The sequence below is a fragment of the Ascaphus truei genome, chromosome 13 (assembly GCF_040206685.1).
Source record: "Ascaphus truei isolate aAscTru1 chromosome 13, aAscTru1.hap1, whole genome shotgun sequence".
NCBI classification, from domain to species: domain Eukaryota; kingdom Metazoa; phylum Chordata; class Amphibia; order Anura; family Ascaphidae; genus Ascaphus; species Ascaphus truei.
Window position 1 is genome coordinate 12,398,164 of NC_134495.1, and position 26,275 is coordinate 12,424,438.

Consider the following 26,275-nt stretch of genomic DNA (forward strand, 5'->3'; position numbering starts at 1 on the left):
GATGCCGAATCGGAGACTGAAAATCAGACCAGTTTCTACTTGATATACCAATCCCTTTGTCCCAGAGAAATGTAGCAATGTGCTCCATACTGTATAAAAGGGATCTTCCAACAGAATACAAACACACAGATATATAAAAGTACAAAACAGAAGTGTATTCTACCACGGTGAGGCACTTGTGAATATACACTTACTATTGGGTAAAAAAAAAGACAATATTGCCCGTACAAGCATATAACAAATCAGTTTAAATCGGTAAGCCAACATAGGTCAGCAGATCCCGTGACAAAGTGGATGTGGCCACGAAACGCGTAGACACCGCTGTGCCGAAGTTGGACTTTGGAGTCCTCAATGAGTCCCACTCCTCCGAGTAAGGATGAAACTGTTACAAGGAACGTCGCTCTCACCAGGGGGAAGACGCCGGGCGGAGCGGGACGTCGGAGACCCCCCCCGGATGCGAGATTACGTGCGACTATACCCGACAGGAGGACGGAGAGAAGACGAGGGCTGCGACAGACTGTTTACCGATAAGCTCATTTCTTTCATTCTTCTTGTATTTTACAAATAGTACATTTATACTCACCGTGCTTCAGCGTAAAAAAACATAAAATAGGCCAAGAAATGGAGATTGAAACGTCAGATTTTAGCAAGTTCCATATATAAATATGAACCGGATATTTTAACCAACCAGTTTAGTGCCGACAAGGACAGTTAAACGCTGTAAGGACATGTCGGCTCTTTGGATCCATATAGCGTATGTGTATATATATATATACGGTTAACTTATAAATAAATAGCAATGTGTGTATGTGGATCCCATAAGGAACGGCAGCTTCAGATCGCGTGTGCAGGAAAACTAGGGGCAAGAGGGAGGGTGATCTTATTTCAAACCCATGTCAATGGAACCCATTCTCAAACTCCAGGAGACAGATGAGGGCATAGAGCAGGACATGAGGTACACAGGTGTACTTTATTTATAAAAAAGTAAACAGAACTATATACACACACCTTAATTCAGCCTCTGCAATCGTGCGCAGAAACATCCAAGGCCTTAAAATCAGGATGCACTACAGTCTGACGAGCTGTAGCCGTCATTGTAAATGGTGGGTTAACCCCTTCCCTGCTCACAGCGTTGCAGGTTCCTCTGGTAGGAAAAAGAGGCTTTCAATCCTTCCAACCGGGATTTAAATACTTCACCGAGCTTGTGCTCCTATACATAAAAACATGGCATTGGGACTCATCGCTGGTGACCCAAATCATGCCACGTAAAGGGGCATAAATCCAGAGGAAAAAAGCGAATAACTTGTTCTCCTACAAACCCAGAGTAAAGGGACCGGAGGCTGAAAAAATCACCAAACCGCTCTCGGCGGCAACATGGGGGAACCGCTGCTATAGTAAATAGGTTTGCAGATATCCCGGTGTGTCTGGCGCCCCACGGTTCCATGGCGAAGCTTGGCTCCCCTAATCCCCAAAGAACCCCTAAATCCACCGTTTGGAAACAAGTTTTGTCATTAGGACCAGCCGCTTAAAGCTGAGTCCCTCACACATCCTGTGACCCGCCACCAGCTGCTGCTTTAGTAATACACCCATTTTATTTGGAAGCCTCTAGAGCGTTGTGTTCAGTTCCTTATAAAGTCCTGAGACCGCAGAGCCCCTGCAGACACGAGCCGAAGGGGCCTGAGCAGGAGGGGCCAACTCCAGTCCTCAAGGGCCACCAACAGGTCAGGTTATCAGGATATCCCTGCTTCAGCACAGGGGGCTCAATCAAAGACTGCAACACGTGCTGAAGCAGGGATATCCTGACCTAGACGGATATGTTTTCTGTCCATCGCGAGTCACTTGGTGAAGTCCAGTGATCTTTCCAGCAGGGGGCGTGTTACAGAGAAGGAGCAGATGGGTCAGTCCCTACCAGGAGCTGAAGTCTCTGAAGCCGCGGGTGACCCTTTCCTTCTTACTAGTGGACGGGCCACTGTCGTCGTCTTCTGTCGAACGTTTCCTACGGGACAGAGAAACCGAGCAAACTCAGCAATCCTGTGCCTGAGTCGGTCACCATTTCCCCAACTCAAATCCCATCATGAAATTGTGTTTTGTCGCAAGTTGTGACGAGAACTTTTAAAAGTGGTCATTTCCTCCCCCAAGCAGAATAATTCCTCAGTGTGACGCCCTTTAAATCAAATATGTGTAATATTCCTGTGGTTTTATTTTTTAAAGAAGGCCCAAAAGCCTGCAGTAGAGTATTCACATGGCAACTCCTGCTATTTAATCTCACTCACTTCCTCCCCTCCCCACCCAGCAGCACAGAGCAGATTTCCATGCAGACTTCAAAAGGGGATTATCAGTGAAGCCATCTTATCCCGAGACCCTACCATGAGGGTCTTTGGAGTTCAGTAATGTCACAGAGTGGGAGGGGGGATGGCCGGCATTGGGAATAAGATGATAAAAATTAAATTCAGCGAGCAGGGAGAAAAAGAAATAAAAATCCAGGTGAAAACATACTGTATTGTACTAAGTGGTGCCGAAATCTGTAAGGAAAGAGAGGATGGCTTTCTCTAGGGGTAAATAATAATAAAAAAAAAACCTTTTTTGCGTCACAAGCTTGCATTAAAAGTTACCACTACCTGCAACGCGCCTGCACTTCGCCGAGGCGCGGGCGTCTCAGAACGCTGCACTACGCCATGTAACGGTTAAACGCCGGCACAGTAAGTGTGCAATTCTACATGGTAATCGCACACGGGAATGGGGGGGGGGGGTGTCTGCATTCAAAATAAATGGATTCTTTAAAAAAAAAAGTGCAAGTCCCCTAAACACGATGCTATTTTACTCAATGTAACGGATTCGGGTCAAATTCTCTCTGACAAACAGGAATATAACGGCCCAAAGAGGTAACAACTCCTGTAGTGCTCAACAGACCTGTGTGGAATAGCCACTAAAGAGCAATGGGATACCGAACCCACGGACCCCGAATGCGTTATAAGAAATCGCCTTTCATGACTCCACGTGGCAGCCTATATACCAGGCGATTACCTACCCTCACCCCTCCACGTGGCAGCCTATATACCAGGCGATTATCTGCCGTCACCCCTCCACTTTATTAAATTGTATTATACTTTGTCCTTCTCGTATCACGTGGCAGCCTATAACCAGGGTTACTCCCACCACCCTCCCTCCCTCACGTGGCACCTATAACGAGGGTCTCTCCCACTCACGTGGCAACCTATAACCAGGGTCTCTCCCACTCACGTGGCAACCTATAACCAGGGCCTCTCCCACCGCCCTACTCACGTGGCAGCCTATAACCAGGGCCTCTCCCACTTCCCTCCCTCCAGCACACTCCCGTGGCAGCCTATAACCAGGGTCTCTCCCACCGCCCTACTCACGTGGCAGCCTATAACCAGGGTCTCCTCCCACCGCCCTCCCTCTGGCACACTCACGTGGCAGCCATGTTGATGTACTTTCCGATACCCGGTCGGTATGTTTTGGGCTCTTGGCTCTGCTCCTTTTTCGGCAGCACGGCTTTCGCCGCCTTCTGCTCCTCTTCCTCCGCTTTCCGAGCCTTCTCTCGCTCCGCGGCCACCTGGGGGGATGAGCGGACAAGAGCGATGTGAGGGGCGAGCCGGAACACATCCAGCACCGGGAGGGTTCTGCAGAGAACGTCGGGCTTCCAGCTCTAGAACCTCGTCCTGCAGCAAGCAGCATTATACTGCCAGAAAGTACGCTGTGAAGGGGCGGCCCGTGGGATAAAAGCACCGGCCTGTACACCAGAAACCCCCACCCAAGCTCTGCTCAGCCTAGGGCAGCTCGAATGGGAGATAGAGCGTAAGCTCTTTGGGGCAGATTCACTGGGGATGATGTATGAAACGGCGCCATTGCAGAGAAGACATGCCGCTGTGGGGGCAGAACTCACCAGCGCGTCCGCCTCCTCGTACGGATCCACAAACACGGTGCTGCTCTCTATCCGGATCTCCTCCTACAAGAGGGAAAGTGCGGCGGGTGAGAGCTGCAGGCGGCACAGGGCGGGTCACACCTGTGTGGGGATAGGGATATCGGGGGGGGGGGGGGGGGGGAGCTGCAGGCGGCACAGGGCGGGTCACACCTGTGTGGGGATAGGGATATCGGGGGGGGGGGGGGAGCTGCAGGCGGCACAGGGCAGGTCACACCTGTGTGGGGATAGGGATATCGGGGGGGGGGGGGGAGCTGCAGGCGGCACAGGGCGGGTCACACCTGTGTGGGGATAGGGATATCGGGGGGGGAGCTGCAGGCGGCACAGGGCGGGTCACACCTGTGTGGGGATAGGGATATCGGGGGGGGGGGGGGGGAGCTGCAGGCGGCACAGGGCGGGTCACACCTGTGTGGGGATAGGGATATCGGGGGGGGGGCTGGTTCTAATCCTGTACCTTAGGGCGGTCTGTCTTGTGGTCAGTGTCTACATTCTCCATGGCAGTCAGAGTCTCAAATCCCCCAACCACTCTGCAAGGGAGAGAGGGAGAGGGAATGAGAGGGGGGGGGAATGAGAGGGGGGGGGGAGAGGGAATGAGAGGGGGGAAGAGAGGGAATGAGAGGGGGGGAGAGAGGGGATTGTGAGGGGGACGGAGATACCCGGAGTGAGGGAGAGAGAGGGGATTGTGAGGGGGACAGAGATACCGGGAGAGGGGATTGTGAGGGGGACGGAGATACCCGGAGTGAGGGAGAGAGAGGGGATTGTGAGGGGGATGGAGATACCCGGAGTGAGGGAGAGAGAGGGGATTTTGAGGGGGACGGAGATACCCGGAGTGAGGGAGAGAGGGGATTGTGAGGGGGATGGAGATACCCGGAGTGAGGGAGAGAGAGGGGATTGTGAGGGGGACGGAGATACCCGGAGTGAGGGAGAGAGAAGGGATTGTGAGGGGGACAGAGATACCGGGAGAGGGGATTGTGAGGGGGACGGAGATACCCGGAGTGAGGGAGAGAGAGGGGATTGTGAGGGGGACAGAGATACCGGGAGAGGGGATTGTGAGGGGGACGGAGATACCTGGAGAGGGGATTGTGAGGGGGACGGAGATACCTGGAGAGGGGATTGTGAGGGGGACGGAGATAAATCGGGAGAAAACCCATAACAGAACAGAGGAGGAGAAAACCCGCTAAGTGCTGAAAGACAGCGACTCCCCTTTCACATCTCCCGCTGGCACTTACCTCCCAAACACTGTGTGTTTCTGGTCAAGATAGGTACAAGAGCGGAAGGTGATGAAGCTGTGGGAAGAACAGAGAACCCGATCACATTTAACCCTCGCTCTGCTGGAAGGGCAGGCGACATGCATCTGTATTAGAAGGGACTCTCTCTGGCAGAGGATGGGGTGAGCGAGAGCAGCCAGGCCTCCAGTGGTGCCGTGCGTGTCAGACATCCCCCATGGCTCTGCAGGTTCTGACCGATCACTTACAACTGGGATTTGTTGGTGTTGGGCCCGGTGTTGGCCATGCTGAGAACTCCGCGCCCCGTGTGCGACAAGTTGGGCTTAATCTCGTCTTTAAAGGGCTTCCCCCAGCACGACTCCCCCCCTGGGAGGAGGAAGAGGGGTTATTTAGCGACAGGGAGAGGGGTACGGCAAACAGAGCCAGCAGAGGATTTAACCACAACTTCATTTTATAGAGCAGGGGTCTCCAAACTCAGTCCTCAAGGGCCGCCAAACAGGCCAGCTTCTATGGATATCCCTGCTTCAGCACATGTGGTGCAGTCTTTGACTGAGCCACCTGTGCTGAAACAGGGATAGCCATAAAAGCCGTCTTGTTGGCGGCCCTTGAGGACTGAGTTTGGAGACCCCGTTATAGAGTATGAAACCGCCATGTATAACGCTGAATAAATTGTCCCGACGGTTAATGAATAAAGCAGCAGTCAGAGGGTTAAGGGGCGCGCCCTACCTGTCCCAGTGCCTGTGGGGTCTCCTCCCTGGATCTGTCAAGAAAACAGCAAGAGAATCACAGTCAATACCCTGAGCCTACAGCATCATAACCCACCTCTGCGGGAGCAGCCTGCAGCGCACCCAACACAGGCAGCGAGGAGCGCGTGCGGCCGACACACGTACTGATCGCCTTTGTGGAACGTCAACCCCACCCACTGGAATGTTAATGAGCCAAGAGGACACAAAGAAATTTGTATTCACAGCTGCATTGAATCTCAACCACCCCAGTGTACATCTGCATTGCCCCAAAGGCGGACAGCCTTTGGTGCAGCCAAAGGGGTTAACGCTTCTCTATTTCAAATCTGGAACTCACAAACCCTTTATCCCCTGCACCCAATTTTCCAACTCTATCAGCCCATGAAATGTCTGTGAACTGACGGTATAACCCTGTACTTTTAATGTAACCATGTATTTTCTATAACTCCGTGCCCAGGACGCACGTGAAAACGAGAGGTAACTCTCCCGGTATTACTTCCTGGTGACACTTTTATTAAAGCAATGCCCGGACGCTCACCACAAAGTTACGGATGGAGCGGTGGAAAATGGTGCCGTCGTAGTAATTCTTCTTGCAGAGCTTGACGAAATTCTCACAGGTCTTCGGCGTCTGCAAGGTAGGGTTAAATCGGGTCATTGTGCGTCAGCGCCGAGAAGCTTACACTCTATTGCCATGTTTCTATGCGCGTCTCATTTATTCCTACCCGGTCGCCTGGAGACCGTAACAAAGCATAACACGGAGGCGCCAAGGGGCTTGCAATCTAAACGGGGGTAGTGGCCAATGTCAAAAACACTTCCTACGGGGCGGTGCCGCATGGGGTCCAGGTGTGTGTGTGTATGGCCGCCGGGGGGGGGGGGGGTGCTGGAGAATACAGATCAGGGTCTCTGTTCCAATGCTGCATCTCTCCCCCCTCCCTGCAGGTCAGATAAAATGGGTCACAACTTCTTTAAATATTTAACACTTTCTGGCTTCTCTCCCCCCGCACGCCACCCCCTCAGATAGATGCTGGCAGGACACACCCTGTGCTCTGTTGCCACGGTAACGGCAGAAAACCCAGGGAGCGGATAAGGTGTTGCTATGGCAGCAACGCAGCCAGGGACAGCTGCAGGTAAAGCATCATCTCTCCTACACGGTCCCTCCACCCCTTCTATCACATGGGGGGGACGGGGGGGGAGAGAAAAGGGTGTTTAAAACCTTCAGGGGTTTAACGGTCTCCCCGTGTATTTTATTTATCTTTAACCCTGTGGCTGCCAAAGGGGACGGCGACGCGTAGAAACCCGAACACCGGAGATACGAGGGGCGGTCAGCGCGCTGCTCACCTTGTCACAGTACAGCTCCAGGTTGATATCTCCCTTGTTGGTGTGTAACCGGACGTATCCCTTCTTCTTCTTCACGTACTGATAACGCACAACGTCCTCTGCAATGGCCGCTGCGAGAGGAGGAAGAAGGTACTTAGTGAGCCGCCAGTGGAGGTCGGGATGCAGACCGAGCCTCGTTCCGCAAGGGTGACAACGATAACAGGTCTTACCGGCCTCGTGAGTGGTCTCAGGGGTCATGGCGGTGGAGGTGAAGGACGCGCTCACCGTCCCCGTGGAATAATGCGCCTGAGAAGAAACAAAAGCACAGCGCTCATGTCAGACCGGACGCGACCGCCACGCACACGCCAGAGACGGTGATGAGAGCGCCCGTCACCACTCGCGTTTTGCATTTCCAAAATAAAATCAAAAAGGTTACATACACGTCCATGAAAAAAAACTACACTGTTCTTGGGAGGCAGCGCAGAATCCCCGAGGGGCGGGATACGGAGAGAGCGTCGCGCACGCATCAGCGCACACTCACCGCATTCAGTTTATCCGTTGGCTTTTTCTCGGGCCCTCTCATGGTCGCTGCCAGCATCTCGTCGCCTTTAAACTCCTTGTACAGCTCGGTCAGCGTCTCCCGCGTCTCCATGTTGGCGTTTTTCAGGTGGTAAGATGGGTCCTTCCGTGCTCTCTCCTCATCTGAAGCGTTATAGTGGCGTGAGCACAACAAAAGGGTCACAGACTTTCACAGGTTTATTTTCTGATGCAGGTTGCGATAACTTTCAGTGGAACAACATTAGCGTTCTTCAAACGTGAAATTATAGTGTGTGGAGCTTTGCAAACCTCACAGGTCTCTTCTACAACTGTACTGTGTACGAAGAAACCTGTATATATTAAGCTTAACCCTTTGGCTGCCCCACGGTGTAGCCACCACGTCATGGGGTCCGGATCTCCTGAGGTAGTGGCTACTTCCGTGGCTTCCTGCTCCTGTGGCTCACCAACACCCTTTAGCCGGCAGAGGAGTAGAAGAGAACAACTCCATCTTCCATTTATCAGTGACGTCACGGTCACATGATCAGTGTACAGCGGGCCCTCCGCCAATCAAAAGGCGTAATGTTGGTCCGCTACAAAAGGTATCGCAACTTACACGGAGTATGCAGTGTATGGGATAGAAATATATCGGCTTATTGCCGGTGGATGCAGGATAACGCCGGTCGCTCTCTACGATCATTTACACGTTCACCATCTTTCGTTTCAGACGGGATTTCTTTGATCCATATTTTGACCACACCATAAAAAGCTGCAGCCACCGCCCAAAAGGGGTACCCCAACTTAACACCCCCCGCCCCCCCCTGGCGCTTCTCACTCACAAGGCCACGTTGTTTTATATGTAACAGCAGAAGAAAAGAAAAAAAAACAGAGAACTATCCTGGGAACTTGGAAAAAAAAGAGTGCACAAGCCTAAAAAGAAATTATTTAGGAACAAACAAGGCGAGGTGTCGCCCCACCAACGCGTTTCAGGCAAGAAGCACTTTCTCAAGTATCCCTGATACACAGCCAGGAGCGAAGGATCGTTGGAGCTGCGTCAGGATGCTGCAGTTCCGTGCGAGTCCTTTATTCATTCATTTACTGGGAATTTATTTACACGCTGCCTATTTTGGATTGAACGTTATGTTATACCTTTACATCTGTGCAAAGTGTTTTCTACCATCATACCCTACGTCTAGATCATATTCATTAAGGGTCCTGTTTTGGAACTTGTTTTCATATCTCTTGTGTCTTCGCAGCTCTCAGCACCACACAATTTGTTAAATTTTGCACATGGTTTTATATCCTGGTAAATCCGCGGATCACCCGCTAGCGGACGCCACAGGAAGGGGTCTCCTCCCCGCCACGGTGAGTCTGGACCCCTAGTTCTGTCAGCGATGGGGGGTTAATGGTGTTTATTGTAGGTGTGAGAGCGTGCAACTCTATCCTGGCTGCCACGCCAAGCGGGAGAGGGTTTTTTTCGGGACGCGAGAACGATGGAGGTGTGAACTCACCTGGATCGGTAACCTTCATGTTGTTTTTCACGTGGTAGAAATTGGAGACATCGAACTTGTCCAGGTGGGTGGGGTCCTGGGGGACAGAGAGGCAGGTTACCGGGTGGAGAAAAGGACAGGTTTTAACATCCCTTTACACAACACCGTTTCTGTGCCACGCTGACACCGCCCGGGGGATCGAAATAGAAATATAGCCGTGAAATAACAATAGCGATGTAAGATAGGAAAGAAACGAGGAATATGGGCAAATCCGGGTCGCAGAATATTTGTAAATCGATCAGTGAACAGAATGGCCGATAAATCAAACTCCACGAGTCCCAAGGATTCAGTAATATTTATACTAAACAAATTTATGGCGAGTACGAGACAAACATCCTCAACCGTGCAGCAAATAAAAATCCTGTGTGTGAGCACATTCATGTCTCAGCCAGGTCTGCCACCCTGCCCTTCCCCATTATCTCTGAGCTTCCACTGCAGCGAGGGATTCTGGGTAATGGCATGCAAATGAGCACAGTGTCACCTTTAGCTTCAAATCCATTTCAACATGGAGCCCTATAAGCTTATATGCATGCCATTTCCCAGAATCCCTGGCTGCAGGGGAATCACTGTATGCGGAGATAATGGGGAAGGGCAGGGTTGCAGACGTGTGAATGTGCTCACACTATTTAAAATAATGTATTATAGCAGAGGAGTGGCTCAGTGAGTAAAGCCACTGACTGGCACTGAGTTTGGAGCAGGGGAGCCTGGTTCAATTCCCGGTGTCGGCTCCTTGTGACCTTGGGTAAGTCACTTTATCGCCCTGTGCCTCAGGCACCAAAAACATAGATTGTAAGCTCCATGGGGCAGGGACTTGTGCCTGCAAAATGTCTCTGTAAAGCGCTGTGTAAAAACTAGCAGCTCTATACAAGAACATGCTATAATTTATTTATTATAGTGAACAAACTGCTACTTTTCTCCCAAACGGGTCTTCAGCTGACCCAGAACATCGCCACATTAAAATGAAATGTTTTGTAGCATTCTTATCAGGGCTGGCAGTGTGTTTTGGAATGCAAGTTACGCTTTCTTTATTACTGGTCTTGTCTCGGGAAGACGTCTGTGGAATATTCTCTGGAACCAGCACCTGGAGCTGCGATTATCACATCACTGGCAGAGCGATGACTGCCGACGTGATATCCGTGACCACGACCCAATAGTTACAGCTCGGAACCGAGAAGGGTCCTGCCCTGTACCAGACACGCACCTCTGTTGGGGAACGACATGCTGCTAGGAGCCCTGGGACGTGGAAATGGCCACCAGACACAGCAATGAGGATATAATAAGTAAGGGATGAGTGACGTTACTCCATATAGGTATATAATGGAGAGATCACTACTGATGCTTCTACATCGTACACAGGTTCCCCCTGACCATCCTCTGAAAACGTCACACAGCGTTTAAGCTGCAGATAAAACATTATTCAGGGGTGTGCAAAGTCGTGAGCTGCAGCCCCAGCGGATGTAAGGGTGCTACCCCCGGTACGAGTTCCCTGGCCCCACAGCCCTCTCCAGCCCCGGCTGCAGGCCTCTCCTCTGCAGCTGAGGATTTATGAGGGGCTGTAAAAAGAGCTGACATTTATGGCTTAAAGGAGGAGGGAGGGAGGGGGGGAGCTGCAGGCGCTGGGAGGGAGGGATGGGAGGAGAGGGGGAGGGCCCCTGTCTGTGTCGCATTGTTGGCAGGTACCCAGCAGGGATGTGACACTGGCTGCTCCTCTCCATGCCTACAGCTCGGTCACTGTGCAGATTAGGGACCCCGGAATTAATGGGACAGAGTAATTGCAGCTGCCGACCCTACTCCCAGGTAACACAATCCGTCCTGCTGCCGTTTACGTGGATTCGGTGGCAGCAGCCATGAGAACAATCAGACGCTCTGCGGGATTTGTGTTAGTTTAACCACCGTGCTTGCCAGAAGTCTCAGGCCGCGTCCATGGTGATCGCGACCGCGCGCAGGAGTACGCGTGCGGGGGTGATCAAATTGACCTGCCTCTATGAGGCCATCTTTAGAGCGTGCGACCAGAGGCACCTGCGCTCGCGATGCACGAGGAAACAAAAAATATATGTTTTCCCGTGCGACGGCCGGGTCCAATGAGGGCGAACCAGCTCCGTGATGTCACGGCCACGCCCCCCTCATCGTGTCCAACTACAGGGCACACATCGCTCCAGCGAAGCCCCTCGCACGGCCGCACGCACCCTCCACGGACGCGGCCTTAAGATTGAATATCTCCTAAAAGTTGGAGCAGTGGGAGGATGGAAGTGCAGAGCGATACAGTACTCTGCACCATCATACAATGTTCCTGTTCAGGTGCAGGAAGCGCGGTTTAAATGCACAGAGAAAATACACTGCTCGTTTAATGCAAACTACAATGATGGCAGGACATCCCTCCCAGAGGCGTGAGAAACAGAGAGCGGACGGCCTTTCAAGGCCCAGAATTATTAAGGATACACGCAGACTGAAAGTTATATGTTAACAATGAAATAATAACTTTATTTCATATAGCACCTTTCTCCCAATGGGACACACAGCGCGTCACAATGACAGCATAGCGCTCGGTACGCAGCACATAGGAATGTTACAGGCACGGTACCTGCCCGTAGAGCTTACAATCTATGTTGTTGGTGCCTGAGGCACAGGGAGATAAAGTGACTTGCCCAAGGTCACAAGGATCAGACACTGGGAATTGAACTTGTTTCCTGATTCAAACTCAGCGTCGCTGTTATCAGTGTCTCTACTCGCCGAGCCTTCTCTCTCGCCTTGTGTTATAAATCCTATCATAACATCAATATCCCGATGTGTTCTGTTCTATAACAAATAAATGTATTCCTTTCTCCCACTCCTCACTGAGGTCTGGGCGCATCGATGCTTACAGTGTGGAAAGATTGGAACCGCTTTAGCACTGAAGCGGTTACAGTCTCTGCTGCAAAGCAATGTGTATATGGGAATATAGGTAGCCAGCTTGTGGACACCAGATCTGCAGCACAGAACGGAGGCCACAATACAGAATATTTTCTAACAGTGACAAGTGGCGTGTTTTGCAGCAGGAGAGGTCGTATTCAGTCCGCAGGGGACAGCCACAGGCCCAATTCCAGCTGAGCCTCAACGGTCACTAACACAACTCGTTTAGGGTGTATACAATACATAACCAAGCATGTTGTCAAAACAAATTTAAGACTATAATCTCACGTATTTAAAAAAAACAGAATAGCGAGATGGGTGGTGACCCTCGTGGGATCGCAGAGGCACAAAGCTCCAACATCCCCAACAGATTGGCAATCTTCAGTTACCTTTATTACCAATATAAAGAGCTCAAATCAATAAAAAGTGCTGTGCAGACGGGAATGAATGAGCAGAAGAGACACTTATTCACCTAGTAATTGTAATCTAATTCTAATCTAATAATCAATATGTCCATGAGAGAATGAGACATGCAATAAAGCAGGGGTGGGCAATAAAGCAGGGGTGGGCAATAAAGCAGGGGTGGGCAATAAAGCAGGGGTGGGCAATAAAGCAGGGGTGGGCAATAAAGCAGGGGTGGGCAATAAAGCAGGGGTGGGCAATAAAGCAGGGGTGGGCAATAAAGCAGGGGTGGGCAATAAAGCAGGGGTGGGCAATAAAGCAGGGGTGGGCAATAAAGCAGGGGTGGGCAATAAAGCAGGGGTGGGCAATAAAGCAGGGGTGGGCAATAAAGCAGGGGTGGGCAATAAAGCAGGGGTGGGCAATAAAGCAGGGGTGGGCAATAAAGCAGGGGTGGGCAGCTCCAGTCCTCAAGGTACACCAACCGCTCAGGATATCCCTGCTTTAGCACAGGTATCCCAATCAGTGGCTCAGTCAAAGACTGAGCCACCTTTGCTGAAGCAGGGATATCTCTAAATACCTGGCCTGTTGGTGGCCTTTGAAGACTGGCGTTGCCCACCCCTGCCACACAGTGTTGTAATAGGTGACTAAATAGCAATCTATGATTACGTTAATGGCTACTAGGTTTGCAACCCTAAAAAAGGGATTGCCGGGCCTGTTGTGTATTACCAATACAATGAATGCAGCCCGTTAGATCTAGATGGAAATCACACTACACACCGTATACACAGAATAACTAGCACTCTAACCCAGCATATTATTGAGTGTAAAAATATAGGAACACACACACACACACACACACACACACACACACACAAATAAGGAAACCTAGCATGCATTAGCATCATTATTCATAGATTGCTATTTAATCACCTGTTCACTGAATTGCACGGGTGGCCAACTCCAGTCCTCAAGGGCCACCAACAAGCCAGGTATTAGGGATATCCCTGCTTCAGCACAGGTGGCTCAATCTGTGGCTCAGTCAAAGACTGAGCGACCTGTGCTGAAGAAAGGATATCCTGAAAACCTGACCTGTTGGCGGCCCTTGAGGACTGGAGTTGGCCGCCCTTGCTTCAGAAATCTCTTCTTACATTTTTTTATTTGTAAAATCAGATGCTCCGTTCATTAGATGTTAGAATAAGCAGCCCCCCTGCCCCCCCCCCCCCCCCCCTCACCCAAAGCCCTACCTGCAGAGTTATGAGGTCCTGGCGGGTGAAAGGTTCGTCCGTTAGAAGGTCCTTGTAGCTCTTTGGTTTTATATTCAACTGTTCAATAGCCTGGAAGGAAATACAATACACGCTATAACCGAAATACAAATCTTAAAACGCGATTTACCTCTTAAACGGAAATCGCCGAGGCCCGCGGATTCCAGGTATATGCAGACAGAGGATTCGAGATGTGGGCTTTAAACAAACTGCTGCTTCCCTGATCTTACAAAAACCTGCGCTGCCCGAGGGGGCTGACACTGCATGGCAACGAAAGGCCTTAGGCCTGGGACCCGCTGCGCCCGGTGGCGAGGGCGGCCACACGCGAGTTCCCCACCAGCAGGGGAATCCTCCCGAGCCGGTCCCCCCTGGCTGCACAGCTTACTACACGCTGTGGCGCGTCAGCCGCTATGGGATACAAGAGAATGGTGATCCCTAGCGTTGACGCGTCACGTGGTGTGGCTGTGAGCCAATGAGGAGGGGTGGCTTTGGGAGGAGGAGAGGCTTCGGGGATCGGGGAGGAGTGTGGGGGGAAAGCAGCGTGAGTGCGTGTCTGTGTGTGTGTATGTGTGTGCCTGAGTGCGTGAGTGCCTGCCTCTGTGTGTGTGTATGTGTATGTGTATGAGTGCCTGCGTGCGTGTGAGAGAGTGCCTGCGTGTGTATGTGTGTGAGTGCGTGAGTGCCTGCCTCTGTCTGTCTGTCTGTCTGTGTGTGTGTGCCAGCCCGAGGAGGGAGGGATGGGGGGGGGGGGGGGGAAGAGTAGCGGGTCCCTCCACTCAAGCCCCGCCCCCCCTCCCACTCAAACCTCCCACTCCCGCCCACTTCCCACTCCCTACAGACCGCATATCGCGGTCTGTGTCTGTCAGCGCCCCGCCTATCTGCAGTGCGGGAGCGCTGACGGAGGGAGCGGGGCCTTAGCCTTATGGTACAGTCGCAAGCGGCCATTCTCGGCTGTAGAACGGTCAGAACGGCTGCTGTACAGTTACACGGACAACACCAACAATGGTATTTGGGACCAAGGCTAAAAAAATGTAAAAGCTTCCAGTGACTGAGCTCCAGATCAGAACTAACACCACCCTAGCCCGTTACTAGTTTTAAATATTTGGGTTTATAGTGTGACTCCCATTTAACATTTGGGACGCACATTGATACCCCGACATCCAAATCCTATGCCAACTAGGTGTACTTTATAGGAACAAATCCTCCCTAAGTCTGCTGGTCAGAAAGCGTATCGCACAGCAGATGCTAATGCTAATTAGACTATGGAGACATAGTATATGGCTCGGCACCCCAAACCCACCTTAGCAAACTTGACACCCTCTACAATGCAATATGCCGTTTTGTTCTCCAATGCAACTACAACACACATCACTGCGAAATGCTCAAAGAACTAGATTGGGCATCACTAGAGTCTAGGCGCAAAGTTCACCTTTCCTGTCTTCAAATTCTTTATGGGCAAGCTACCCATCTACCTGAACAAGCTCCTCACCCCTACCACACGCAGCACTTATCACCTGAGATCAGACTCCAAAAGACTGTTCATGGTCCCAAGGCTCAACAAAGTATCCGGCCGCTCCTCCTCCTCTTACCGTGCACCCCAAAACTGGAACAACCTACCAGAGACTCTCACAGCCGCCACCAGTTTAAGTTCTTTCAAATCTAAGGCTGTCTCACATTTTAATCTGGTCTGTAACTGTTTCATACGCCTATAATATAAATTATCTGTAACCGTGCATGCAATGTCTTGTATATAATGTATACCCTGCTCACTTAAAGCTGCAGTTCAGTTTTTTTTTTTTTACATTTATTTTTTTTACTTGAATAGTTTCATGTGGGCAATCTCTAATTACCTAAAGAACAGTATAGCTGCATGTCAATTCGTTCTCCATGTATTGATAGGTCGAAATTTGGTGACATATTAAAAGCTGGGATTTGTTTATAATCTGCTTGACTGGCAGTGGAAGCTCATGAATATTCATGAGCACTCCTGCACTGACAAGTGCTAGAGGGAGGGCAGGGCTTACAAAGGGGTGTGCCAGGGCTTGTGACAGGACATGAAGGGGCAGTGCCTTAGCAAATGGCTGTTAAAATAGAATACAAGAAAATTGGTCTTTCAAAGTTGTTTTTTTAAAAACAGAAAATGCTAAAAGTATTTTTTCTTACTACAGAACTGATTTATTAAAAAAAAAACACACATGCAGGATATTGACTGAACTGCAGCTTTAATGTAACCATGTATTTGAAAACGAGAGGTAACTCTCAATGTATTACTTCCTGGTAACACATTAAAAAAAAATCTAGAATTATTATCCCCAAGTGGTTAAATATGGTGTGCCACATTATTGTGACGTTTTTGTGTATGGTATGGCCACGTTATTGTGACGTTTTTGTGTATGGTATGGCCACGTTATTGTGACGTTTTTGTGTATGGTATGGCCACGTTATTGTTTATGGTATGGCCACGTTATTATGCACTTTTATTTTTAACTAAACCGATTTTGTAAGTCTGAATATTTTTATTGCGCCAGCCAAGTACACAGCTTGTTACCGACGTTACAACACAAGGAATATAATAATGCAGCGTGTACGTGGCAGTCCGTGGGCTGGGACACGCGTTCTTACCTCGTGCGAGAAGACGTTCCCCGTGGTGCTGACAGCCACAATGTGCGAGTTGTTGGTGAATACAGAGAAGAGAACGGGGCAGTGATACTTCCCTGGGGAGGAAAGCAGGGGTCAGTACACACACACACACACGTTTTCAGGATATCCCTGCTTCAGCACAGGAGGCTTAATCAGCAGCGCAGTCTAAGACTGAGCTGCTCATTGAGCCCCCAGTGCTGAAGCAGGGACTGATTGAACCACCTGTGCTGAGGCAGGAATATTCTGAAAACCTGACCTGTTGACGGCCCTTGAGGACTGGAGTTGGCCATCGCTGGTATATACACAGTGCGCACACGCTCAGCACATCCCAAACACAATAATATTCAGTAATACAGATTGTCCTCGGTAAAAATGTCCCATAGAAACGTTTCATTTATATGTGAAATGGAAAATTGAAGCACTTGAGAAGAATATAGATTTCCCCCTTTCTATGCTCTTTAGAAACCATTAAATAATGCATAATTCAGCCGTATTCCAACTTCTGCCTTTAGAGGGGGAAAAAGGCCGCTCCCGAAACGGACGTGGAAACCGCTATGAATATGGAACGGGGCGTTTTAAAGGTGGAGGGAAACAGAACGCGGGCCATCAATGCATGGGAGAGCCACGGTTAACTCTTTCTGTGCCAAGCGAAACCGCAATGGTGGCACAGAAGCAGTTCCATCCTTACTCCGCCCTGCGTCGCAAGTCTGACACGGCAGGGGTTAACGGTGGGGCAGCAGCTCTGCGCCAGGGCCTGAGGCTGCCACCAGGAGGGGGGGGGGAGGGGGCTGTTTGGGAAGAGATCATCTCATCCAACTCACCCTCTTGGTTCTTGGCGATGGTCAGCTTGATAAGAGCCTTGGCCTCCAACTTCTGCCGAAAGATTAAAAAAAAAAAAACAAAGGGTTGGCACACAAAATTAGAAGCTGGGGGCAGAGACGCCCCACGTGGCCCACACACAGGCCGCAGTGGCCCACACACAGGCCGCTCTTTCTAATCAGGGGGTTCCCCGGAGCTGTTCCTAGGTCTCTAACCCCCAGTCCCTGAGATGTGAGCTTTTTGTGCCAGTGTCTGCCCCCGTCCCCCCCCCACATCCCCCAAACACACACAAAGGGAAACCTATACATGGCCGTGGGGGACGGTCATCTTCAGATGGCGTTGTAGCGACCATACGGCGCCCACCACAAGAATGCTCGATGGACAAAACTAGTACGGTGTCGGGAGCCAGAGGTCGGGGATCCCCCAGTTGAGGTGGTCATTTATTTATTTTTAAACACCCCTCTTAAAAATGACTAAATGGAGTCGCCCCGAGCGCAGCTTTGAATGAGCAATCCAAGCGGGTTTTACCTTGTGGTTTTCACATAGGATTGAAGCAGGGGGGTCTTCGGAGCAGAACCCCCTTCATTTCAGCTCCGGGGACCCCCGAGATACCGACACCCCCTTCGGAGGGCTGCATCAAGTTTAAAGCTCCTGTGTCATGCGCCGCACCGGATGACATCACGGCTTTTCTATCGGCCCGTCGGGCGCTGGAGCTTTGAACGTCGCCATTATGTGATCCCTGCCAGCCCAGCAGCTACCGGCACCCCCTCAGGAGGTCCGTATCTCTGGAAGCAGGGAGCCCCCCCCCCGAGCTAAAATTAATGAGGTTCAGCTCCGGAAACCCCCTGCTTCAATCCTATGTTAAAAATAAAAACAAATTGCCCGCATGAATTGGCTCATTGTATTAGCTTCTACCACCTCTGCTGGGACACTACTCCATGAATCTACTACCTCTGCTGGGATACTACTCCATGAATCTACTACCTCTGCTGGGACACTACTCCATGAATCTACTACCTCTGCTGGGACACTACTCCATGAATCTACCACCTCTGCTGGGACACTACTCCATGAATCTACCACCTCTGCTGGGACACTACTCCATGAATCTACTACCTCTGCTGGGATACTACTCCATGAATCTACCACCTCTGCTGGGACACTACTCCATGAATCTACCACCTCTGCTGGGACACTACTCCATGAATCTACTACCTCTGCTGGGATACTACTCCATGAATCTACCACCTCTGCTGGGACACTACTCCATGAATCTACTACCTCTGCTGGGATACTACTCCATGAATCTACCACCTCTGCTGGGACACTACTCCATGAATCTACTACCCCCAGAAGTACTTCCTCATATTCCAAAGAGCAAAGGGGGAGATCTGTTCAGCAAATCTACAGCAATCTGGTGTCGCAGAAGCCGTTTCCCCTCGACTGTCGCGGGACAACGAGTGCGTCTGAGCAACACAGAACCGAGGCTTCTGATTGGTTGGCCTTACACCCTGTAAAAAAAAGTCAGGTGGAGGTATCCTGTGCAGAAAGCTGCGTCGTGCTCATTTACTCCCTGATCCAGCAGAGGAGGGGTTAACGGAGTGCGGGAGTCACTGACCTACTTTATAAAGGAGCTGGCGCAGCGTGCGGGCTGCTGACACGCTATCCCCCCTGCAGCAGAGGTCTGCGATGGCCTTGTACACGGGTATGCAGAGAAGCAGCACTGCCCCCCCCCACTACAAACAGCAGGGGGCGCTCCCCAACGCGGAAAGGAAACTGCTCGAGCAGATATTCAACATAGAAACTAATTAGCCGGAGGGAGCACCCCTTGATGCGCTCTCTCCCTGATAAAAGTTCCCTTCCCTCGTTACAGGATACTGGACCCTACTCCTATGTCTGCCTCAGTCTAGTATTTCCATAAGCCTATACGACAATAAGGCAGAGGCCCTCGCTTCTGTCTCTCTGGTTGCAATCTGGTGCGGGACTGGATGTAGTGAGCGAACCCCAAATCCCACAGAGGGCATACAAAGAGGGGCAACCAGGATCTCCCCAGCACTCCGGAAAAGAACGGCTCAAAGTCACAGACACGTATTTGCAAAAGAAAGACGCACGACGTTTATTTTTCAAGGTCAGCGCGACTTTGACCCGGTTTGTTCTCCTGAGTGCGGGGGAGATGCGGTTTGCCCCGGTCAGCATTTCCATTAACCCCATGAATGCCAGAGGGGCCGTGCTCCATATGAGTGAAGGCGCCCGCTCCTCCCCTCATCGGCACTGAACCGATTCAAGGTGCAGTCGCCCCCTCCCCCACAAGAGGGGTTTGGAAAACCCCAGGGACTGACAGATCGTGCCAAGCGAGGTTTCGCACGTGCCACGGTGCTGGAGGGCGCCGCTCCCCCGCTAGAGAGTCTGGCACGGATGGGACATGCTTATACACGCTTATAGCATGCCAAATATCTGAAGCATGCACACACGCCTGGGAGGAACCAGAGCTCTACAAACCCGAGGCACGGGGACAGACTCAGATTCATTTTCCTATTTATTTTAAATCCCTTTGTGAATCACTGTAGAATTTGTATTTATTTTAACCTGGGCTTTTTTATTTGGGGGGCAGTGGATTCAAATAATATAATATAAAATTAGCATAGGTTGAACTTGATGGACCTATGTCTTTTTTTCAACCTCATCTACTATGTAACGGTGTAATAATTAGGATTGGCTCACTGTCCCAAAGACCCTGCAGAAAGAGTTAACACATTCAGTGCTGCACAGGCAGAGTACGTAGCTATGGTCGGGGCTCGCAGACATGGCGCTCCATGCAGAACAGTCTGGAGCCCGCTGCGCTGAATGGGAACTGATCGCCATCTAGTGTTGAGAACTATAACTGCATCGGCTGAGTATTGCACAAAAACAGGGTATTATTCTGTCTCTGGGCAAACATGCAATACATTACCCCGGGGGGAGGGCCAACCGCAGCCCTCAAGGGCCACCAACAGGTCAGGGCTTCAGGATATCCCTGCTTCAGCACAGGTGGCTCAAGCGTTGACCGGAATGGGTGTCAGCCATTGGCTGAGCAATTTGTGCTGAAGCAGGGATATCCTGAAAACCTGGCCTGTTGGTGGCCCTTGAGGACTGGAGTTGCCCCCCCCCCTGGGTTAACCCTTTCTTTGCCAGGGGAAAACGCCATGATGAATGAGCAATGTGTTGCAGGATCCTCTGGCAGCAAAAAGCTCTAAGAACACAAAATTAACCCTTTGCCGAAAGAGAACCCCGTATCAGAGGTTATAATGTAACCGTCGCGCCCCGTTATGTGCCATGTGCTGGCGGCTGGAAGATGCTGGCACACGGACTCCTCTCACTTCACCCAAATGAATACCGAACGCTGTAATAAAGTCCCCGGCGTACCTCTCCCGTGATCGGGTTGGTGCCATATTTCTTTATCCACGGGACGATGCTCCTGCAGTGAAGGGAAGAGAGGGCCTTGCATGAACAGACGGAACAGCTACTTGTGTGTCACTGGAAGGAACCCTTCACCCAAGCCCCCTCACGGCTGCGGACACATGCTGAGCAGAGAGGCACTCCAGTGGGAGGGTGACCACTGATATTCTACCAGTCACCACACACAGCTGGGTGGGAGGGTGAACCCTTTGTGTGTCCAAGCTGCCAGCAAAGCACTGTGCAGTGTATGAAATATATCACTGTACAAGCCGGTCTTTATAGCTCAGAGGCCTGGCGAGTAACGGGATACGGCACGTACTCTAGTTTGTACGTTCCCTGGGACAGTGACTTCCTATTGCCTCAACATATACAGTATGTACTCGTCATACAATGTTACAGGTCTCCCTCCTACATTGTGCTGCAGAATATGCTGGCGCCATTCAAATCCATGATAAGTGTAATATACCCATCAAAAGTACACATTAAAACATATTTATACTCGAGATATCAACTCGTGCAGATATATATATTAACATTATAATATGCACACACACACACACACACACACACACACACACACACACACACACACACACACACACACACACACACACACACACACACACACGGTGTATGGGGCGCTATTTCTTCTTGTGTCTCAAACCAATGCGTGATTGCCCTTGGGACAGAGGTTTGTTTTACTAGTCTTGTACTAACATACATAGAGACAGAGAGATAGAGATACAGAGAGAGACACACACAATGAGAGACACACACACACAAGGAGAGAGACACACACACACACAAGGAGAGAGACACACACACACACAAGGAGAGAGACACACACACACACAAGGAGAGAGACACACACACACAAGGAGAGAGACACACAAGGAGAGAGACACACACACACAAGGAGAGAGACACACACACACAAGGAGAGAGACACACACACACAAGGAGAGAGAGACACACACACAAGGAGAGAGAGACACACACACAAGGAGAGAGAGACACACAAGGAGAGAGAGACACACACAAGGAGAGAGAGACACACACAAGGAGAGAGAGACACACACAAGGAGAGAGACACACACACAAGGAGAGAGAGACACACACACAAGGAGAGAGAGACACACACAAGGAGAGAGAGACACACACAAGGAGAGAGAGACACACACAAGGAGAGAGAGACACACACAAGGAGAGAGAGACACACACAAGGAGAGAGAGACACACACAAGGAGAGAGAGACACACACAAGGAGAGAGAGACACACACAAGGAGAGAGAGACACACACACACAAGGAGAGACACACACACACACAAGGAGAGAGACACACACACACACACAAGGAGAGAGACACACACACAAGGAGACACACACACACACAAGGAGAGAGACACACACACACACACAAGGAGAGAGACACACACACAAGGAGAGAGACACACACACAAGGAGAGAGACACACACACAAGGAGAGAGACACACACACAAGGAGAGAGACACACACAAGGAGAGAGACACACACACACAAGGAGAGAGACACACAAGGAGAGAGACACACAAGGAGAGAGACACACAAGGAGAGAGACACACAAGGAGAGAGACACACAAGGAGAGAGACACACACACACAAGGAGAGAGACACACACACACAAGGAGAGAGAGACACACACACACACACGGAGAGAGAGACACACACACACACACACACACACAAGGAGAGAGACACACACACACGGAGAGAGAGAAACACACACACACACGGAGAGACACAGAGACACACACACACACGGAGAGAGACACACACACACACACACACACACACAAGGAGAGAGACACACACACACGGAGAGAGAGACACACACACACAAGGAGAGAGAGACACACACACACACACAAGGAGAGAGACACACACAGGGAGAGAGACACACACAAGGAGAGAGACACACACACAAGGAGAGAGACACACACACAAGGAGAGAGACACACACACAAGGAGAGAGAGACACACACAAGGAGAGAGAGACACACACAAGGAGAGAGAGACACACACAAGGAGAGAGAGACACACACAAGGAGAGAGAGACACACACAAGGAGAGAGAGACACCCACACACGGAGACACACACAATGAGACACACACACACACACAAGGAGAGAGACACACACAAGAAGAGACACACACACACACACACAAGGAGAGAGACACACACACACACACACACGGAGAGAGAGAGACACACATGGGGAGAGACACACACACACGGAGAGAGACACACACACACACACAAGGAGAGAGACACACACAAGGAGAGAGACACACACACACAAGGAGAGAGACACACACACACACAAGGAGAGAGACACACACACACGGAGAGAGACACACACAAGGAGAGAGACACACACAAGGAGAGAGACACACACAAGGAGAGAGACACACACAAGGAGAGAGACACACACAAGGAGAGAGACACACACAAGGAGAGAGACACACACACACACAAGGAGAGAGACACACAAGGAGAGAGAGACACACACACACACAGGGAGAGACACACACACACACGGAGAGAGAAACACACACACACACACACACACACACACACACACACACACAAGGAGAGACACAGAGACACACACACACACACACAAGGAGAGAGACACACACAAGGAGAGAGACACACACACACACGGAGAGAGAAACACACACACACAAGGAGAGACACAGAGACACACACACACACACACACAAGGAGAGAGACACACACAGGGAGAGAGACACACACAAGGAGAGAGACACACACACAAGGAGAGAGACACACACACAAGGAGAGAGACACACACACAAGGAGAGAGAGACACACACAAGGAGAGAGAGACACACACAAGGAGAGAGAGACACACACAAGGAGAGAGAGACACACACAAGGAGAGAGAGACACCCACACACGGAGACACACACAATGAGACACACACACACACACAAGGAGAGAGACACACACAAGAAGAGACACACACACACACACACAAGGAGAGAGACACACACACACACACACACGGAGAGAGAGAGACACACATGGGGAGAGACACACACACACGGAGAGAGACACACACACACACAAGGAGAGAGACACACACAAGGAGAGAGACACACACACACAAGGAGAGAGACACACACACACACAAGGAGAGAGACACACACACACGGAGAGAGACACACACAAGGAGAGAGACACACACAAGGAGAGAGACACACACAAGGAGAGAGACACACACAAGGAGAGAGACACACACAAGGAGAGAGACACACACACACACACAAGGAGAGAGACACACAAGGAGAGAGAGACACACACACACACAGGGAGAGACACACACACACACGGAGAGAGAAACACACACACACACACACACACACACACACACACAAGGAGAGACACAGAGACACACACACACACACACAAGGAGAGAGACACACACAAGGAGAGAGACACACACACACACGGAGAGAGAAACACACACACACAAGGAGAGACACAGAGACACACACACACACACACACACAAGGAGAGAGACACACACACACAAGGAGAGAGACACACACACACAAGGAGAGAGACTCACACACACAAGAAGAGAGACACACAAGGAGAGAGACACACACACAAGGAGAGAGACACACAAGGAGAGAGAGAGACACACACACACGGAGACACACACAATGAGACACACACAAGGAGAGAGACACACACACACAAGGAGACACAAGAAGAGACACACACACACACAAGGAGAGAGACACACACACAGGGAGAGACACACACACACACGGAGAGAGACACAAGGAGAGAGACACACACACACACAAGGAGAGAGACACACACACACACAAGGAGAGAGACACACACACACACAAGGAGAGAGACACACACACACACAAGGAGAGAGACACACACACACACAAGGAGAGAGACACACACACACACAAGGAGAGAGACACACACACACACAAGGAGAGAGACACACACACACACAAGGAGAGAGACACACACACACACAAGGAGAGAGACACACACACACACAAGGAGAGAGACACACACACACACAAGGAGAGAGAGAGACACACACACACAAGGAGAGAGAGAGACACACACACACAAGGAGAGAGAGAGACACACACACACAAGGAGAGAGAGAGACACACACACACAAGGAGAGAGACACACACACACACAAGGAGAGAGACACACACACACACAAGGAGAGAGACACACACACACACAAGGAGAGAGACACACACACACACAAGGAGAGAGAGACACACACACACAAGGAGAGAGACACACACACACACAAGGAGAGAGACACACACACACACAAGGAGAGAGACACACACACACACAAGGAGAGAGACACACACACAAGGAGAGAGACACACACACACACAAGGAGAGAGAGAGACACACACACACAAGGAGAGAGAGAGACACACACACAAGGAGAGAGAGAGAGACACACACACACACACAAGGAGAGAGAGAGACACACACACACAAGGAGAGAGAGAGACACACACACACAAGGAGAGAGAGAGACACACACACACAAGGAGAGAGAGAGACACACACACACAAGGAGAGAGACACACACACACACAAGGAGAGAGACACACACACAAGGAGAGAGACACACACACAAGGAGAGAGACACACACACAAGGAGAGAGACACACACAAGGAGAGAGACACACACACAAGGAGAGAGACACACACACAAGGAGAGAGACACACACAAGGAGAGAGACACACACACAAGGAGAGAGACACACACACAAGGAGAGAGACACACAAGGAGAGAGACACACACACAAGGAGAGACACACACACACACAAGGAGAGAGACACACACACACAAGGAGAGAGAGACACACACACAAGGAGAGAGAGACACACACAAGGAGAGAGACACACACACAAGGAGAGAGACACACACACACAAGGAGAGAGACACACACACACAAGGAGAGAGACACACACACACACAAGGAGAGAGACACACACACACGGAGAGAGACAGTCAGTATGTACAAGGGTAGCTATTACAAAGTGGTAGAAAGGAGACAGAGTGATACAATGATACTCACAGCAGGTCGAACACTATTCCATCCGGGGTGCAGACCGGATACTCAAAGGGCTGTAAGGACAAGCTGAAAGAATATTCACAGTGAGACATTAACCCATTGCATGCTGGCAGTACAGTCCCTCAAGCCTCAGTGTGCTAATGGCAACTTTACAAGGAGATCGTCTTGTACGGCTATGAAACCCCGTCACTACAGAGGATATACAGCTAGATTTATTAATATAGTGCGCACTCAGTGAGCTGAGCATTTATTAGATCACACAGCGTCGCTGTTTAAGTAGCCCAGTCATGATATCAAGCATTTTAATCAGTCTGGTACTTTAGTGGTTGACGTTGGTTACAAGTTGCCTTAAAAATACAAGAAAT

The 26,275-nt window shown here is 50.6% G+C and overlaps 1 protein-coding gene across 1 annotated transcript in view; it reads right to left on the bottom strand.

Annotated features, from left to right (window-relative positions):
* Positions 1 to 951: 951 nt before the first annotated feature.
* The window catches only part of PPIL2 (peptidylprolyl isomerase like 2), a 29,015-nt gene continuing 3,691 nt past the window's right edge, over positions 952 to 26,275 (bottom strand). The window contains exons 4-20 of the mRNA XM_075568543.1: positions 25,914 to 25,976; positions 20,725 to 20,776; positions 17,325 to 17,376; positions 16,486 to 16,577; positions 13,846 to 13,935; positions 9,272 to 9,347; positions 7,768 to 7,928; positions 7,457 to 7,532; positions 7,248 to 7,357; positions 6,448 to 6,537; positions 5,893 to 5,926; positions 5,415 to 5,532; positions 5,170 to 5,226; positions 4,395 to 4,467; positions 3,905 to 3,967; positions 3,432 to 3,574; positions 952 to 1,996 (exon numbers count right to left, since the gene is read on the bottom strand). Coding sequence (XP_075424658.1) covers positions 1,906 to 1,996; positions 3,432 to 3,574; positions 3,905 to 3,967; positions 4,395 to 4,467; positions 5,170 to 5,226; positions 5,415 to 5,532; positions 5,893 to 5,926; positions 6,448 to 6,537; positions 7,248 to 7,357; positions 7,457 to 7,532; positions 7,768 to 7,928; positions 9,272 to 9,347; positions 13,846 to 13,935; positions 16,486 to 16,577; positions 17,325 to 17,376; positions 20,725 to 20,776; positions 25,914 to 25,976 — 1,441 coding nt within the window. The 3' untranslated portion in view covers positions 952 to 1,905. The remainder of the gene's footprint in view (positions 1,997 to 3,431; positions 3,575 to 3,904; positions 3,968 to 4,394; positions 4,468 to 5,169; positions 5,227 to 5,414; positions 5,533 to 5,892; positions 5,927 to 6,447; positions 6,538 to 7,247; positions 7,358 to 7,456; positions 7,533 to 7,767; positions 7,929 to 9,271; positions 9,348 to 13,845; positions 13,936 to 16,485; positions 16,578 to 17,324; positions 17,377 to 20,724; positions 20,777 to 25,913; positions 25,977 to 26,275) is intronic.